This window comes from Sinocyclocheilus anshuiensis, unplaced genomic scaffold (genome assembly GCF_001515605.1).
Source record: "Sinocyclocheilus anshuiensis isolate Anshui unplaced genomic scaffold, SAMN03320099.WGS_v1.1 scaffold976, whole genome shotgun sequence".
Classification (NCBI taxonomy): Eukaryota; Metazoa; Chordata; class Actinopteri; order Cypriniformes; family Cyprinidae; genus Sinocyclocheilus; species Sinocyclocheilus anshuiensis.
This window is the reverse complement of record NW_015552538.1, coordinates 1,758,108-1,776,523: the sequence shown is the minus strand read 5'-3', so window position 1 is coordinate 1,776,523 and position 18,416 is coordinate 1,758,108. Positions and strand designations below refer to the sequence as shown.

The window sequence follows — 18,416 nt, the reverse complement described above, 5'->3', positions numbered from 1 at the left end:
TATGCTACATACTTTGTGGGTAAGTGCTAAGTGTTCTTCTGATTGGCTAAAGGCAGCGCCAATCTCCTGTACAGAGAGTCTTTCTGTCTGGCACTGGCTCATCCAGCTCTTGTATTCGTCCTGATTTGGGAGGCGATCCAAGAAGGTTTTGAAAGCCTCCCACACGATTTCCTGACATGCTGATGTAAAAACAACAACAACATTGTATTAGTGCAACAAAACGCATCAGAACAGTAAGTAATACAATCAGTCGGTCTTGACAGGAAAGGATTTCACAGGATTGACCACTTAAAAGCATTGCATCACTTTGGACGCGCGTTCACGACAGTATCATGACGCGAGCGTGTGGCGGTGCTGACCCAGATCCGGCGTAATGACATCTTCACACCGGATCTGGGTCAGCGCCAGCGCCGGCGCCGGCACCGCCACACGCTCGCGTAATTAATGACAGAATTTTCATTTTTGGGTGAACTATCCCTTTAAGTGAGGACTGGACACTTAGACACTTGGCTCTACAGCCAGGATTTTTGAGCTTCCCACAACAAACATACGGCTCATAATGCTAAAAAAAAACACAGAAGCAAACATATAGTCTAACATTCAGCATAATCCAATAGTCTGCTGTTGTTACAAATTACGTATTTAAAGTACTATGGAATTACCTCATTTTTGACAAACACAATATTAATACTGTGATAGTCTTGAAAATGGTAGAAAATGGTAATGGTAAAAGAGGAAATGGTAATTAATCATTACCACCGTATGTCAAAGCACCATGGATTTACCATCTGATACGTCACTGCAACACCCAAGTAACCCGATAAGACTATTTCTATTTTATTTTGCAAGAATGTTGAAATTGGAATTCTGTGCCACAGTTGTTTGCACACATGGGTGCATTTTCTTGACAGAGACAGCAATTTTTAGTCCAGATGACATTGTGGTGCAATCACAAACTCTACTTTTACAATTAGTGTACCAAATGTGCTTAGACAAGATCGCTCACACCCTCAATCTCAGTCATGGATATAAAGGCTTTGACCTTACTGGCCCTAATCCAATGTGTTAGCTGACTTTTACCCCCACCATATTGCCTTCTAATTCGTTAAGGGAGAAATCACATGTGAACTGTGAAAGATTGTCTTGAGGTCCTTCAACACTAACCCGAGACCTCAGAGTGGATCTGACTGCCAAACGCTAATGAGATCTCATCGTTACATACTCAGCTGTCAGCTCTACAGAACAGCTTGTACTAGTTGATTATTATTTAATGGAAATCTTTGTAGATTCTTGATGATGAGGTTTTAACATAAATGTGGATTTGATTAGAATCTTGTTACTTGGGTCAAGATTTGGTCTGGGTTTTGGGTTATGGTCTGTAATGTGGTCTATTTACAATGTGCTAATGGTGATGATTATTTTAACCACAGGTCGGCACAAGAAGAGAATCTGCAAGAACTTCATGTTTAGTTTTTAATATATCTAGCAATATATACAGTACAACTTTCTGCCAGCTGTCCTTGCTCTTACCTATTAATAAAATCCTAAAATTCTTCTTTACCCATCTCCTTCTTGAGGCACTAGTTATTTCTTGACCAGCTTACAGCAGTGAGCCTTGTCTCATTCCTTTTACGTATCAGAACACTTTTTCAGCCAGTACTTCATTAGCTAGAATCCAGATTCACTCCTTGGCTTTGAATACTTGGGTCATTCCTGTTATGCAGTATGTTTTGAGTTCTGTAACTGTTAAAAATTAACATGCTTTGTTGTAATGTAAGAAAGAATGTCTATAAAAGGATATATCAGACTCTCAGAAACAGTATCTGGTTGAGCTCAGGCATTTAAACTTTATTAATCATAGCTTGAGACACAAATAGCATGAGATAAAACAACAATTCCAGAGCTAATGATGTCTCATGTTTGTGCTGTTGTTTTCCAACCAAAAATTATATAACTCCTTGTAGAATGATGTCATTTAGGGTCTATCTTCTGTTAGTAAAAGGGCTATTACCAAAAAGACTAACAGTAGTGAAAATATTTAAAATTCACCTCTGCGTCCACTTAATTGTGTTTTTGTGCCAAAATTGTGTATTAATATTATGTCATCTTTAATTATATCTTTAAGAGACACTAAGGCTTGTGGTTTTAGAATGTTCCAAAAAGGAAGTATACAAAAAGCTACTTTCAGTTCTTTGGCACTGAATTCTGTATATATAGTAAATTAATGCATGTACAAGCAACACTATACACAGAATATACAATGCTATTACTATTAATACTATAATATTAATACTAAAAGTATAAATAGAATTAGTAAGTGTCTCACCTCTGAGCTGTTAGTATTTCAGGTGGTTACTGACGGCTTGCTGCACTGTTTCTTGACTGCAGAGGCGTAGTCCACTGGACAGAAAAACATTACGCTTATGTCTTGGCAAGAGTCCATGGTCTGCAGGCTTTTCCACAAACCTTTGAAACAATCTTTGTGAGCGCTTATCTGAGTTTCCAAACATGGGAATACGGTCAACGTCCCCTGAAAAAAGAAATATACAAACAAATTACTTGGTGATAACCATTAGCCATCACACTCCCACCTAATACATATATACATACATACACAAAGATACACACCTGCAGAAATATCCAGCTGGCTTATTGCAAAAATGCAGCCTAACCAACACAGGATACAGGTCCATATGAGTTTCCAAATAGTGACTTTCTGTGGCTTGAAAATTAAGCTGTTGGGCAATAGTCGCCGCTTCACTTCGGACGATGTGACCAAACCTTCCCACACCTGTGCATACCTGTTACACAGTATCCACTGATAGTATATTGTTGTTATAAATTGCTATCCAGATTGTCAAAGATGAGCACAGGTGTAGAACTGTGGGGATCCTCTGGCAGGTAGGCAGATGGAAGGGATTTTCCTTTTTTTTCCCCTTCTAATCTTGTTGAGTAATCCTGTAGAGCAGCTAATCAGGCAGTAACTGGAAGAACTGGAGTTAACCAAGAGAGCAAACCAAATATACATGTGCTGGAAAGTTAAGGAGAAAACAAGGAAAATCTGATTTGCCAGATATCCATAAACCAAAATAATCTGAACCCAATATACAGTTCTCAGTGGAGGCATACTAACATGACGCTTACGTAATCACTGCTCAACTGAACACTTGACCACCTGTAAGATTAAGGACAGGTATTAATGGTCTGACCCTTAAAGTCTGCAACTGTAAATGAACTGGAATCAAGATGCTTTATTGACTCATATAAGCGTTGGACTGATATAATGTCAAATAAACAAATGCAATATAGCAATTAAGTACAAGGTAATAAACAAGTAAATTACATGACCAAAAGTATGCAACAAAAGTTGCAATGAAATGGAAGTAGTGATAGAAATAAAATGTAGCACAGGGCAGATCTGAATGCAAGCTTGCAGTTGAATATAAGAAAGGAGCAGGGTTTAAGTGTACTAAATGGCTGGACAAGTATGGCACATCACCAGAGAGAAGCCCGTCTTTGAGTTAAGACATTTTGATTACACTTTCTGAGGTCTAAACAATTAGTAGAAAGTGAAACACATACATGGATGAATCATTCACATTAAGGTCTATAGCTGTCCTATAGCTTGTCATTGCAGTGCTCTAAAACCGTTGCTAGGCAAAACTATTTTTACCGTAAACAATGATGGCATGTTATTGTTACCAATGTTAGCTAAAATATCTGCTACCTCAAAAGCATGTCTCAATGTTTAGCGGATCAAGGCACTTGCTAATGCCCAAATCTGCATTTTCAACAGATTCACATCTGGGAACAATAGCTAACAACCGTAGCCACTGAATGAGACCTCCAAACATGCTCCTTCTTTCCAAAACCCTGCCCTCTAAAGACCTGACTGACAAGGATATCACAGAGACAGGTGTGATTTTTCAGATTCAGGGCCATTTTAGGAAATTATTAATTCTAAATAAGATTTTGTTTTAGATGTGGCCGTGCGTGACTTGCATGGCTAAGAATAAGACAGGATTTTGTACCCCCTGTGCTCACACACCGATTTAACTGCCACAATACAATTACCGTACATGTGGCTTAGTGTCTGTGTCCTTAGAAATTAACCACCACAGGTACAGTAAAGGTTTGTAAAAATACAGCCCAGTGTACTGTGAGGGATTTGCCCTATTGAGGTGTTTTTTTAATTGTTTTTGGTTTTTTTGAATTACACATTGAATTGTGTTGTTTGAAGATTGGAGGGAATGTCCAAAAAGGTTACAGAAAACACACTGGTAATTTTCTGACAGGACTTTATCACTCCAGATTTATTTTTTATTTTTTTCAGTGTAGCATGCTTTCATACGACTTTTTATTGTATTAAAGCTACTATTTCTGTAGTATGTATACTTTGCACTTTCCATTTTGTGTAAAACATATCTTTACCTTTGTTAGTCTGATCAAACTGTTCAATACTTGAGATTTCCAAATCACTTATCATACTGGAAATGAAAGGTGCACACGACAGATATAGCAGAAATAGTATGGAAGCATGCTGTTCCAAAAATAGGCCTGTCTCAAAGGCAGGAAATGCTACCATATAGCTTCCACCAGGTTTTACAGACCTCCTTGGTTCACAAACTTAAAGATTAATAATCACAGTTTACCAGCTAGTATACACTAAATTGAATAAGCAAACAAATAGAGAACATCATTGTACACAGACTGGAATGCTGGGATTACTAGAAGAAGGTGGGTGGTCTGCAAACCAGTCTAATCTCTAACTGTGATTAGTGTTAAACCTATACCATCCCTGCACGCACCCGGCCTTTTGATGCTCTACTTGACCACTACAAATCAATTAGCCAATTAGAACAAGGACTCATGCCACACCCGACTGCTTATCCAATCATCACAACCGAAGCCACTGTTAAGAGAGAGCATAAACACAGTACAAATGTCCATTTTAACAGGGTCTTCTTATTTTTGGCTTGAAAGATCAATAAATGTTTTGCCGTATGACCCCTTTAAAGAAAGTTTGAGCTACTTACCTCGATAAAAACAGACATACAGAGAAATTTGAGATTAAAAAGAGCAAAACGATTTGTCATCATTTTATCGACATTTATTTCTTTCTAAAGTTTTTCCAACAGTGTATACAAAAGCATAAAATTAATATAAAAGGTTCAAAATCAGCTAAAATATAAATATATCTAGCGTAAAATAATCACGTGAACCTAAAAGCTTAACATCACTGAATGACATTTCCATGATCTGTCCTATCTTCTAAAGATTCATGTCCCAGAGAGCCTTGCTGAAATCTGTACAGGTGTAGGATGAGGTCTCGAATCTCCTCCCGTTTACCTCGCACCTGTTGCCGTGGAAACCAGCGCTCCAATCTCAATGGCAATTCAAAGTCTACCACAGGGTCCTTAAAGACATACAAATAGCATTGCTATCAAAATAGACTTACATAGATTTGAAATTGAATTGAAAATTTGGAATAAAGAATGGGTGTAATTCTACCTGTAAAAAACTTTCTGCATATTGTAGCAGATAAAGGCCACAGTCACTGCTGTTGTCCTGTAGGGGGACTGTACAGTGGGAACCTACCATGTGGTCACCACTAAAGTCACGATGACCACCTCTTTTTGTCTGCCACTCCACCTGAAGGTATCTAAAAAACCCCATCAAAATAAATCATGTCATGAAAAAAATTTTCATTATACACAAAAAATATCGTGTTGCACTAGTACTATTTACATAATACCAGCAAACAATTAATAATAATAAAGATAGCAACAACAACAGCGCTTAACATAAATATGCGATTAAGTTGGACTGTATTAAGTTCACAAACACTCACTCGCGCAATAGTTTGAAGATACGTTCGTGAACCGACAACTTCAGGGAATCCATGATGAGAATGCATGGTCTGAAAAAAATAAAGAGTAAAAATAATTCTCAAAACTCATGGTTAAAAAAATTTTCGTTTTAGAATGTTAGTTTTAGTTAAAAAATAGTAGTTTGTCGTGCGATACATTAGCAGTGAAATCCTTTTCCTGAAAGCCTCCATAACTGCATAATAAAAAATATATATATGAATAAAAAGCAACATAATTATAGACTTAATATTACTTTTTATAATAAAAATAACAACAGAAAATATCTAAAAATCCATTATATAGTTCTATTATAATATTATCGTAATGTATGCAGCACAAAAGTTTTTTTATTGGAAAACCTAAACTATTATCTTTTCTCACACTAAATTCTCTACATTATGACAAAAACAAATCAGTTCATTTAAAACACACACACACACACACACACACACATACCTTTTACACACAATAGGTCTCTTGCAGGTATTTTCCGTACACTTCTACAGAAGGAAAAGGTTCTGCTATAACTGTGCATGTGCAAACTATCTGTGTCCACATGACATTTTATCAAATCAAATGCTATTCAACAAATCCAATTTTCAAATAAAGATTTCTGACTAGCAAGACCTGTTATTAAAGTTAATTTGACTTACGGGAAGATGAAGAGTCATGCTTGACTTTATACGACTGTCATCTAGATTAAGAACAAAAGTTTGTCTAGAATCATCAAATGATACTTAAAAGTAGTAAGCATACGTAAATTAATAATAAAGCATTAGAATTACAATTTTTCAAAACTGACACATCTTACCTTTGTCCTCATCACTGTTGGATCTATTCTCTCCATGGATCTCACCCTCAGACTCACACAAACCTTCACCTCCATCACCCTGCACAGTGTCTCTGCCGTCCCTCTTCACATAATGTGGCTCTTCTAACCCAGGAAAACAGATCACCACGAGGTACCAGTGAGCTCTGAAACAAACAGCAGACATGATATAAGACACTTATAAACATGATATATTACACACTGGTATAGTCAAGGCAAATGAAAGCTCAAACATTTTATAATGTCCATAGAGAGCACAAATTAGTGAACGAAATTTCAAGAAAAAAATTGCAACGTGTAATTAAAAAGCAAACACAGCTCTAAAAACACTGGCCCTCAAAAGTAATTATGGCTTAAGTGTCCAAACACTGTATTTATATAGCTGATACTCACTCTTGATTGACAGGCACAAACAGGAAGTCTTTGTCAAAGATGTCTACATGACGCGTCCATGTCCTCACACGCTGATGTCTTCTGACCTGAGCTCTGATGGACAACCAAAGTTGTAAAAACAAAAACCATTTGTAACAATAAGCATTATCAAAGGAAAGTGTATATCAGTATCTCAAAAGGGGTATATATATGAATATATGTGTGCCGTCTAACAAATACTCACGGTGTGCTTGTACTGTCCTCATTAGCGTTGTCTCTGCGTGTGAGCTGTTTATAGAAAAAACTGCTGAAAACATGAGATCTGTCTACAGATGCTTGCGGGGCCTTTTGCACCAGAAGATACCTAAAAAACGCGCATACAAAATACAATCTCAGTTTGCAAGTCTGCCATCAATATTCAAAGAGGACTGTTTGAGACTCTTGGTAGCAAAGATATCTTTAGTGTTACAGAGATTTCAGGTTTATGCACCTAAAAACATACAATACAGTTTAAAAGTTTGGGGTCTGTAAGAATTTGTAAAAAAATTTTTAATGCTTCTTATGCACACCAAGGCTGCAATTAGCCTATTTGTTCAAAAATAAAAACAGCAATTTTGCAAAATATTATTGCAATTTAAAATAACCGTTTTCTAATTGAATATATTTTAAAATGTAATCTATTCCTGTGATGGCACTATGATGAATTTTCAGCAGCCATTACTCCAGTTTAAACTGTCACATAATCCTTCAGAAATCATTATAATGTGTAATCATTGTAAGACTTATTGACCCCAAAGATTTTTTTAATGGTAATGTATTGTTAAAAACAGCCAATGTTTAGTTGTTTTTCACATCAGAGCTTCCTATAGGCAGTTCTTGATCAGAACAAGTTGCAAACTGGATCAAACTTCATGCTGATAGTCAAAACTCCCAGTTCGTCATCCCACTCCTTCCCAAATAACTGTGATGGAGTGACTGTAAGTCCCTCCACTTACACATTGCGTCTAAAAGCAATCCTTAGTTGTCTTACTTGAGGTAAAAGTCGATTATGACATCATTAAGAAACTCGCCACTGTCTAAACACTCCAGGTCCTCTGTCGTCACGCTGATGGCTCCTTTCGTGGGTGGAGGAGGGAACTGAATCAATCTAAACAGAGTTGAATGACAGTAAATTAGGACTGATTTAAATTGGTCAAAATTGACAGTGACATTTATGATGTTCCAAACAATTTCTATTTAAAATAAACATTTAAACTTCCTGTTCATCAAAATTCCTGAAACAATGCATCATGGTTTCTGCAAGAATATTAAGCAGAACAACTGTTTACAGTATGATGATAATAAGGAATGTTTCTTGAGCACCAAATCAGCATATTAGAGTGATTTCTGAAGGAACATGCGACATTAAAGACTGGAGTAATGATGCTGAAAATTTGGCTTTGACATTACAGAATAAATTATATTTTAAAATATATTCAAATAGAAAAGTTTTTTTTTAATTGTAACAATATTTTCTAATATTACTGTTTTTTACTGTATTATTGATCAAATAAATGCAGCTTTGGTGAGCAAGAGATTACCGTCAAAAACATTAAAATCGTTTTTACCTGCGTGCCGGACCACAGTGTTGGTATGGTGTCCATTCTGCCCCAAGTGTAGGTGCCAAGGTAACACTGTATGAACCCTGAGCTCTACTGTGGCAAAGCGTGTAAACTGGCTTCAAATGAACATCAGAATCCTGAGACTGGAAACACACATTCAATCCATAAAATTGCCAAAACAATTTGTTCTTTTTCTCCTATAATCGATAATTCTCTACCTAGTCCACCCAGATCAAACTAAGCTGGAAAAACAGATCAAAAACCACCACACTGACATACAGAGGGTCTGAAAAGTGAAAATGATTCTGTATTTTGTATTTAATAATCTGATATAATTACAAATAATATTAACAGCCTAATAATTTGTAACTAAATGACTAACATTAAAAGTTAACCACGGGAAAGAAATGAACTTGCAAACACGAAAAAAAAAGCAAAGATACGTAGATGCAATATTTTGTCTGAACCTTCACAGCAGATACAGCTGCATGTGCAGCAGTGCTGGTTTGAGGATCAGTTTCAGGCATCAAAAGTCGGAGAAGGTGTGTTTCCTGGGAGCTCTGAAGCACTTTCAGGCTGTCTGATTGTGTGAGGGGGGAGAGGAGTTCGGAGCTGCTCTGATTCTGAACCATGTCCATTAAAGAGGCCAAGAGCGCACTCTCAACACCAGTTACAGGTTCAGCCAAACACAGCAACACACACGTACTGCCTTCAGCTGTTAACACATAAAACATAAGGAGAGAGAATATAGAAAGTACTGTCATTGCTTTCAAAAATATTAGCAATATTAACAAATATATATAACAACATATTACAGTATTATCAGTAATCAAGAAAGTAGACAGGTAGCTGACCTGGACATGTGTCTGGCAGGATGACGGACAGGTCATTGCGTAATCTGTGTGCCTGGTCATCAGACAGCCAAAAGAGGACCAGAGAAGGGGGTGGGACCTCGCTGTCCTTAGCCAGGCCACACGCACTCAATATAGGCTCATCCCATACACTGTATTTACATACATTAGGCGTCGATATAGAAATGTTCACTGAAGAACCTGAACAAACAAAAAGGAAAAGAGGTTTAAAAATGTAGAATCATATATATTACATATAGATATTACCTATATCTAATTATAATATAAAATGTAATATTAAAAAAATATAAAACACAAATTATAATATAAAATTTCTGGAATAATAAATGTTATAGATTTATTTTACAGTTAAATAATAATCTACAAAAAAAAACAACATAGCAAATGCTTAATGTTCACTTCACCAGAATATTTCTAATAATAATGTTTGCTTAAAACATGTTTACCTCTTAATGAAAAGGTGATCTTGTCTGTAGTGACCTGAAAAATGGTATATTAAAAATCAGTGACACAAACAGAAAATAGAGAGAGATCCAGAAACATTCCTGATACACTTCCTGTTGTACTTTTTGTATGTAAACCACAGCTTGAATCATGACTTGAATGATTCAGACCACAAAACCAGTCACAAGGGTCAATTTTTTTGAAAGCTGAATATATAAGCTTTCCATTGGAGCATGGTTTCTTAGGATAGGACAATATTTGGCCGAGATACAACTATTTTAAAATTTAGGAATCTGAGGGTGCAAAAAAATCTAAGTATTGAGAAAATTGCCTTTAAATGGTAATTCACTTTAAGGAGTCAAATATCACCTCGTAATGGGAAGGCTATTTTTTTATCAAATTTTGGTGCTCCTAAATTTTTGACTGTGCTCCTAAATTTTTTAAGTTAGGAGCACAAGCGCTCCTAAAAAGAAAAATAAGCGTAGAGCCCTGACATCAACATAGCACTCTCACCTCCATACTCTCACAATTGGCACTAACTCCACCCATGTGAAGGGAAGACAGCTGTAGCTCTATCACAGCTGAACTCTGACAATGAAAACATACATATACACATCAGCGCCAGTGTCTGGCTGGAACAGCCCCCGTTAAGCTAGATGTTTTTAACATCAAGATAAGCTATTATGAGACACCATAAAATCAGCTATATACTATTTAGTAATGATTTAGTAAATAAAATGAATTATTTTTGTCCAGTAGGTGGATCACTATACCCACCTGTGTGTGAATGACACTCATGTGTTTTTTCTGCTTGTAAACTCTTACCGATTTATCTTCTATATTCATGTCTTTTGCACCCTCCAGTGGCTGGATGTTTAGGGAAGAGGCTTCCACCTCTTTACTTTCCTCTCCTTCCTGTTCCTCTTCCTCTTCACTGGACAGAACAACTAAGCAAGGCAACAACGGAATTATTGTCTTCAAATAACAATCATACAAAGTTAGAAAAAAACGCCTTGGTATATCTGTGTGGCATGTAAAAACCAAATAATGTTTGGTATTAGTGAAATAATATTTACCAATTACATACACTTCCGTTCAAAAGTTTGGGGTGGGTAAGATTTTTAAAAATGTTTTTTAAGTCTCTTATGCTCACTAGGGCTGTATTTATTTGATCAAAAAATGCTGAATAATCACTTACTAGGTTCAGATGGGGTGAGCTTAGAGGACTCTGTGTTGTAGCTCCGCCCCTCTGTTGTCCCAGAGGCGGGGTCTGAGTTGGGAACATGTTCACCTGAAAGGCTGTCCATACGAAATCTTTTAACCTGAATTTCCCCATCAGCCCCGACTGAGAGGCGTAACACACTTCCTCTCGTTCCATCCACTTCCTGCACCACCTCTCCATTCCTGAGCAAGTGATTTTCCGTATCTTCTGAAGCATATTTTGGGCATTCTTGTGTTTCTCTCCTTTCTTTCTTATTGGGTAGATGCTATAGAATCAAATGTAGATTCAAAAATGATGATCTACAATAAAAACTAATCATATTTGAATCCTAAACAGATGTTCCACGTCATACTTTATAGTTTGCTTTAATATACCAATAAATTATTTAATAATGCATTTCATTTGTTTTTAAAATGCATTTTATTCCTGTGATGGTAAAGCTGAATTCTCAGCATCATTACTCCACTCTACAGTGTCACATGAGCCTTCAGAAATCATTCTAATATGCTGATTGGTGCTCAATTATCAATGTTGAAAACAGTTGTGCTGCTTAATATTTTTGTGGAAACCATCGGTGATACACTTTTTCAGGATTCTTTGATTTTTGCCAAGGTGTACAGATCTTACCTCGCTACCTGATGTTTCTTCTCTCAGACTACACCGCCTTGCTAATGATGAAGAGGGGCTGCGTAAAGATTCACATCCAGAGGAAGGTGCTTCCTCATGCTGCAGAGATCCTTCAAGAAGTAATACTTCATTCTTTTCAGAAGTAGATGGTTTGGTCTGTTTAGGCAGCTGTTCACTAATCTGAACAGCCTGTGGTGAGTCACTTTCTCTGGGTGAACAGGAGTTACCTGTTACTTCAGATGACTCTAATAGTTTCAGTGATGAGTTCAGTTGTTTGGATTTCGGATTTTTGATTTCTTTGTGTGGACATGATTCATTTTCAGTGGATGACTCAGTCTGATTATGGGATGGTGAAGTGGCTTTTGGTCCAGTAGAGTCTATTTCTCCTCTTTTTGTTAGACTGGTTCTCCTCTTGTCTTTGAGTGCAGCTGTTGAGGTGTGATCACTCTGCCTTTTGCTCTCTGATTGGTTTGTCTTTTGGCCACATCGCAGCAATCTCTGCCCGATCTCTGTCTGAAGGACATCTTCTAAAACCACCTTGACCTGGCGCCTATAGGAAATAAGTAAATACACAAACATACACACATTAATATTAAATAATCACATAAAAATCAACTAAACTAATGCAAAGAATAACAAACACTAGCTCCTTAAACATACTTACTTTACTTGCGGATCCATAACTACTAGACAGACAGTTTAAACACATTTGGTACATTCTGCACATCTGTTTATTGACTTATCTAGTTAACTAATGGCACAGCAACCATTTTAAATACTAGCAGTGTGGGCATGGAATGAGACGGGTCAACGTGCACAGATGGTGCCTGAATGATAAGCAAAAGTGTTTAGTGGGGGGAGTGTAGATGTGTGCTATATCATGCAAAACAGGATTCCCCTCTGCTATTTGGAAATAAAAGTCTGATATAAACTATATAAATATATATTATAATGCTTAGAAGGTAAAACACTCTACCCAGTTCACCCCGATCGTTTAATGAAACTAAGCAGGAAAAAGTCCGACAATTACAAGCATAACACATCAAAACCTAATCAGTATACAGCAACTTTATTACTTTAGCCAGCAAGCGGCACAGCAACCATTTTAAATACTAGCAGTGTGGGCATGGAATGAGACGGGTCAACGTGCACAGATGGTGCATGAATGATAAGCAAAAGTGTTTAGTGGGGGGAGTGTAGATGTGTGCTATATCATGCAAAACAGGATTCCCCTCTGCTATTTGGAAATAAAAGTCTGATATAAACTATATAAATATATATTATAATGCTTAGAAGGTAAAACACTCTACCCAGTTCACCCCGATCGTTTAATGAAACTAAGCAGGAAAAAGTCCGACAATTACAAGCATAACACATCAAAACCTGTATACTGATACAGCAACTTTATTACTTTAGCCAGCAAGCCTCTTTGCTAAAACTGACTTGACTTAAACTGTAAGTGGACATCAGGGAAAATAACACGAAAACTTCCCAAAGGAGCAGGTTTTCAAGTGAATTTGTTAAAGCCAGATCACTTCAGTTCTGGCAGTACTGTCGTATGGTACCCTATTTATTTATTTTATTTTATTTTATTATTTAATACCATGTCAGCACAAGGTTATCTTCATGGCAAAATACAATTAACAAGAAGCTACACAAGACATGTAAGATTGATACTTGACAAAAAAATCTAAAATACATTCAGGTGATACTTTTTAAAATACATCAGTAAAACACATCTCTGAATAAAATCATTGTCTATTTATGTAAAAAAACATTAAAAAAAAAAAGTACATTCCAATAAAAAATGTTTAACAGTCATTGTAGTTTTCGTATGGTATCCTAAAAACTACTGGCTTGAAACACTTCAGTCATATTGAAGTATGTTAAATGTGCTCGATGCATCACTTCCTTTGTCAGGAAACAGGTGGTGGATACTCAAGAATGTAGTTAGAAATTAAGTTAGAAACCTCTGAAATCTGCATTTTTTTCCAAATACATGCAATGTTGAGAGTCTTCACATAAAATATCACATATGCAAGTCAGTTGGCCAACATCTGCGTAATTCAAAACTACATATTTCATGTAATGCAAGGCAAAGCAAACTATATTGTACTTTGGTACATAACGTGTTTATACAACTACTTAACCTAATGTTTACTATAAGTGATGAAGAACAGGCTTCGCCTTCAGAATCTGATGGATAATGTGGTTAGCACGTTACCTTTGGATTTCCTGCCATATGGTACGTTCTTGATCGCTTGATGTACCATTTGAGGCCAGCTGTGTCCAGTGGATCTAACAGTACACAAGAAAACAAAGCCAATCAGAAACTACCAAAACATTAAAGGGTTAGGTTCACCCAAAAATGAAAATTCTGTCATTGAGAGAGCACAGGTTGAATTGTTGACAGAGGTTAAGTAGTCAAACAGTTCACTAGATCAGTAAAAAAAAATATATATATATATATATATTCGAAAATCAGATAAACACACATTCTATGTTAATATGTCAAATGAATTCTGTGACTGTATAGTTAGGCTAATAAACTATACAATTCGGTTAAAGAATGGTTTATTCTGATTACTATTATTAATAAGCATAACTATTCATTGAACACTGGTGTATTTTATCATATTGCTGTATGCACTGTTTTATAAAAGCAATTTGTGTACATAGAAAAAGTCTTAGATCTTTGAGTTCAGCTCATGAAAAATGGGGGCAAAAACAAAAGTGTTGCGTTTATAATTTTGTTCAGTGTAGTTCTTTACTTAGAAGTTAGAACCTTAAAAAAATTTGTCAACAAATGCACAAACAATATGTCCACATCATAGTCACCTTGGAGTGGCTCTTATTCCGATTTTTTGACATCTTTGTATCCACACGCTCATCCTCAGCTGTGGATACTGTCCTGGGGATCTTAAGAGGACTTTCAGCCTGGGACACATTGAAATATGTTTTTTTAATCTTTTGGATTTAAGTAAAAACATTGAAACACAGTAAACACCACTATTCCATATCGCAACCCTCTACATTGCGAGTAATGAGAGAGAGAGTCTTACATAACATGCAGAATTGATGCGCTACGTGTAAACGATATTCTTTGTTGTATTCTCCTGTCAAAATAAGAGTTCCATTGGAATTCTTCAGCTTTTAAGAACTGCCGTGTTCTCCGGTAGTGGGCGGAACTAATGCGCAATGAAATCTCATTGGCGAGTAAACAAAAAAAATAATTTACTAGCCAATGGCGATTCAATTGCCAAGGTGTCCGTAGAGGGTTGATATGTCATGTCATTCCATGCATGGACATACCTGGCAGCTGTCACGTTTGATTTCAGGTGAGAGGGTCAGAGCTCTCCTCCGGTCCAGGGAAAAATGACAGGAGTTAGACAGAAGGCGGTTACGGGTTTTGTCATGTGGCATTCTGCAAACAGATGTTTGAAATCCCAGATAAAGCAATGAAAATGAACAAAGACGGGGCAGGATCAGAACCTAAATATAGCAGTCCTAAAAGCGCTAAATTTATACATTATATCATTAGATGATTTTCACAAATAGCCTGAATCAAAATCTCAGTTACATTATATGCTAAATATAACTGTTCGTATCTGTCAATGCATTGAAACAATCAACATTAGCACACATGCACATTAAAGGTGCTCCTAACTGACCTGTAGCTAAATACAACGTCCTATTATTCCTTCATCTGGTTTCAGTTTTTATATATTACACCTACTTTTTAAGTCCCGGAGTCAGTTTAAACTGTAGAACATGGCAAATGAAGATAATTGAGCTGATGAACAGAAAACGAGCACATGAATATTGGGATTATATTCCTCGATTAAAAACTTCCGCCACTCACAGGAAGTCACACGTTCTTCTTCTTTGTGAAAAGCGTACTCTAGAAAGGTAGTGTGCGCCATCTAGCGACATGGAGAATATGCTAAGTGCTGTCTGTGGGTTGAATACAATGTATGTCCAAAAGTAAGCGGGCTCTCAAACACCACATCAATACTTGGTTTTTAAAGCATTTATTTATTTATTTTTATCACACTGACATTATACGGAGTAAGTTCTCTGTAAAAGCTTCTTCATGTAAAGCTTTTTTATTGTGTGTTGGAACAGCAGTGGGGATTTGGGCCCATTCAGACATAAGATCATCAGTGAAGTCAGGCACTGACAGTCAGCAATCCAATTCATTCCAAAGGTGTTAAATAGGTGTCACGTCTGGGCTTTGTTCTGGTTTACATTTCCACACTAGTGTCAGTAGAGGGGCATAAGTCATGCTGGAACAGAAAAACTATTGCACCCTCAAACAATATAACACAATATAAACTATAAAATCTAATATCTTTTCGCTTCATTTCACTCCTGCTTTATGTTTCTTTTAAAGGCAGGGTGGACAGTTTCTGCACTTCTAGTGTCATCTAGCGGAACTACAAAAATAAAGCCAATTTCCAAACAAGCTTTTTGCAGGTCACAGCTCTTAGGGATATATAAAAGTGAAGGCCTGTCTCAACAGGTAAAAGTAGACTACTTTCAATAAAAGGTCCAACATATTAGGAACACCTTTTACTTGAAGTTTAACTCACCTGTCGAGAGGAAACTCCACAACTTAGTTGTCGAAACACATACATTTCATCAGATTTCTCCATCTTTTAAAAACAGTACCAGTGTTTACCCTTGTTTTACCCCATTGTCTGTCTCTCTGTATTTTGGCAAGTCTTCGCATTTTGGCTTGCACTTCTGTAACGAAATCTAAACTTATTTTTCCACACCATTGGCTAAACCTCCTCTAAACATCATTCGTTTATTTATTTTCTCTACTTTTCTGTCACTACCGTTTTGTTGTGAATGACTGTGCAGAGTGTGGTGTCAAACTGAGTGTGGGTACTCAGGTTAGAAAAAGAGCATGTTCACTCTCCCCACTTACATTTCCTGCCAATACTGAGAACTGAACCTATGCCTTTTTGGTAAGTCTGTCTGTCTCTCTAACCATTACCCAAGAAAGACTGAGGAGGCACCTAACCTCAATAGCTCCCGGGCACTGAAGCAACTGGTTGCCCACTGCTGTGCGCCCACAGTGTGTGTGCTCACTCATGTGTGTGCACTTGGATGGCATAAATGCAGAGCACAAATTCCGCGTATGGGTTACCACACTTGGTCTACATGTCGTGTTGTCTCTTAAATAACTAAAGAAACATAAAGAAAAAAATAATAATGTCACACGGTGCCAGAAACTGGTTAAGATTATGTTTGTTGAGTTAAAACTCACATGCTTATTTGCAATCCTGTAAAGATATTTTGCATCACATGTGGACCCAGTATATTATTATTATTATTTTTATTTTTTTTTTTGTATTTTGCACATATGTGCTTTCTTTATGCTAGGGCCTAAATGAAATCTTACATTTGATTTTTTGATGCACCCTACTATATATACAGTATAATAGTATATATAATATATAAAGCACTGCTATCAGAATTTAAAGAGACTTTCAACCTGTATAATAAAAAATGTTTCTGAACCTACCTTTAATACCGGAAATTGGCAACAAAATAATTTGTAATGTTTCCTATCTCATGCTGTGATGATCACTATGACACCCTGAGTATTTAGTTAAATCCCACTTTAATTTCTGAATTAATTTATTGGGATGAAATACATGATAAAATATATATATTCCATTTTTAAAGAAATATGTTAAGTAAATCCTTTAATTGTAGAGGTCATCTCTAACCTTGCAGAGGAATGATGTCATTGTGATTTTGTCATCATTAAAATACAGCTATGTGTTTATCCAATCAAAGAATATCTTCCTAGAGTGGACAGGTTAGTATAAATATACCAGAGATTACAAAACAATGCTAATTTAATGTTGAGTTTTTTAGGAAGAAAACAAGAGAACAGAGACTGGACCATTTTATTAGTTGTTTTTATCATTACAAAAATTACATAATCTTATAAAGAGCATCAGCTGTTATTGTTACTGACAGCAATATGTCTTCAGTCAGTGTACAGTCAGTTAGTTGGTGAGTATAAATACAAAAGCTGCAGGTAAACATCAGATCTGAACCGCCCCTGAGGCAGAGGTTGATGAACAGACCTTCACAAACTACAGCTGATGGGAAACAGAAAAAGAGAAAGAGACAAAGAAAGAGAGAGGAGGAGCCAGTGTTGGCACCCAAGAACAAAAGGTCACGCAGAGCAAAACTGGACTGATGTCAGATCTTTATTACAAATTGCCTTCCGCTTGTAAAACCTCTACTTAAAAGACCAGCTTAGATGGCCTTGTTGAAACACTAGCAGCATCCAAAACACAACACATGCTGGTGTCCAGCAATGCTGTTTTTTCAGCCTCCATTGTGCCCAGATTTGCTTCTGCGTGACCTTTAACCTCAGGAACCACATTTCTGCACAGCTGTCTCTGTAGATGCAGATGACCCAGCAGCACCCTCAGGCTCTGGAGCGGGCATTAATGCTGCGTCTGATGCATAGCGCTCCTTTTTACCTGGAAACACAAACACGTCAGACAAATTTAATGTGACATTTGAACACACCATCTGTACATTCCACAT

At 36.7% G+C, this 18,416-nt stretch overlaps 1 protein-coding gene and 2 long non-coding RNA genes across 6 annotated transcripts in view; all 3 read right to left on the bottom strand.

Moving 5' to 3' along the window:
- Positions 1–18: 18 nt before the first annotated feature.
- LOC107663928 (uncharacterized) lies at positions 19–3,130 on the bottom strand. Its single transcript, XR_001631405.1, has 3 exons — positions 2,629–3,130; positions 2,327–2,530; positions 19–179 (listed from the first exon to the last, which is right to left on the bottom strand). It is a non-coding gene; the product is annotated as an uncharacterized LOC107663928 (long non-coding RNA).
- A 1,970-nt stretch (positions 3,131–5,100) lies between these two features.
- LOC107663853 (SUMO specific peptidase 7) lies at positions 5,101–15,727 on the bottom strand. 4 transcript variants are annotated; one of them, XM_016454210.1, is made up of 21 exons: positions 15,509–15,727; positions 15,150–15,261; positions 14,676–14,774; positions 14,062–14,135; positions 11,838–12,387; positions 11,187–11,475; positions 10,814–10,935; positions 10,502–10,576; positions 9,991–10,024; positions 9,527–9,724; positions 9,140–9,387; positions 8,679–8,815; positions 8,102–8,218; positions 7,316–7,435; positions 7,093–7,185; positions 6,682–6,845; positions 6,524–6,564; positions 6,327–6,370; positions 5,852–5,920; positions 5,512–5,662; positions 5,101–5,416 (listed from the first exon to the last, which is right to left on the bottom strand). In XM_016454210.1, exons 2-21 carry the CDS (start codon positions 15,258–15,260, stop codon positions 5,237–5,239), a joined length of 2,916 nt encoding a protein of 971 aa, XP_016309696.1. In that variant the 5' UTR covers position 15,261; positions 15,509–15,727; the 3' UTR covers positions 5,101–5,236. The 4 variants fall into 4 exon arrangements, with proteins under 4 accessions (XP_016309696.1, XP_016309698.1, XP_016309697.1 ...); XM_016454212.1 differs by having other exon boundaries at positions 15,570–15,727; XM_016454211.1 differs by having other exon boundaries at positions 15,574–15,727.
- Positions 15,728–17,624: 1,897 nt separating this feature from the next.
- Positions 17,625–18,416, bottom strand: part of LOC107663856 (uncharacterized) — a 1,816-nt gene continuing 1,024 nt past the window's right edge. Inside the window, exon 3 of the long non-coding RNA XR_001631392.1 lies at positions 17,625–18,349. This is a non-coding gene — a long non-coding RNA (uncharacterized LOC107663856). The remainder of the gene's footprint in view (positions 18,350–18,416) is intronic.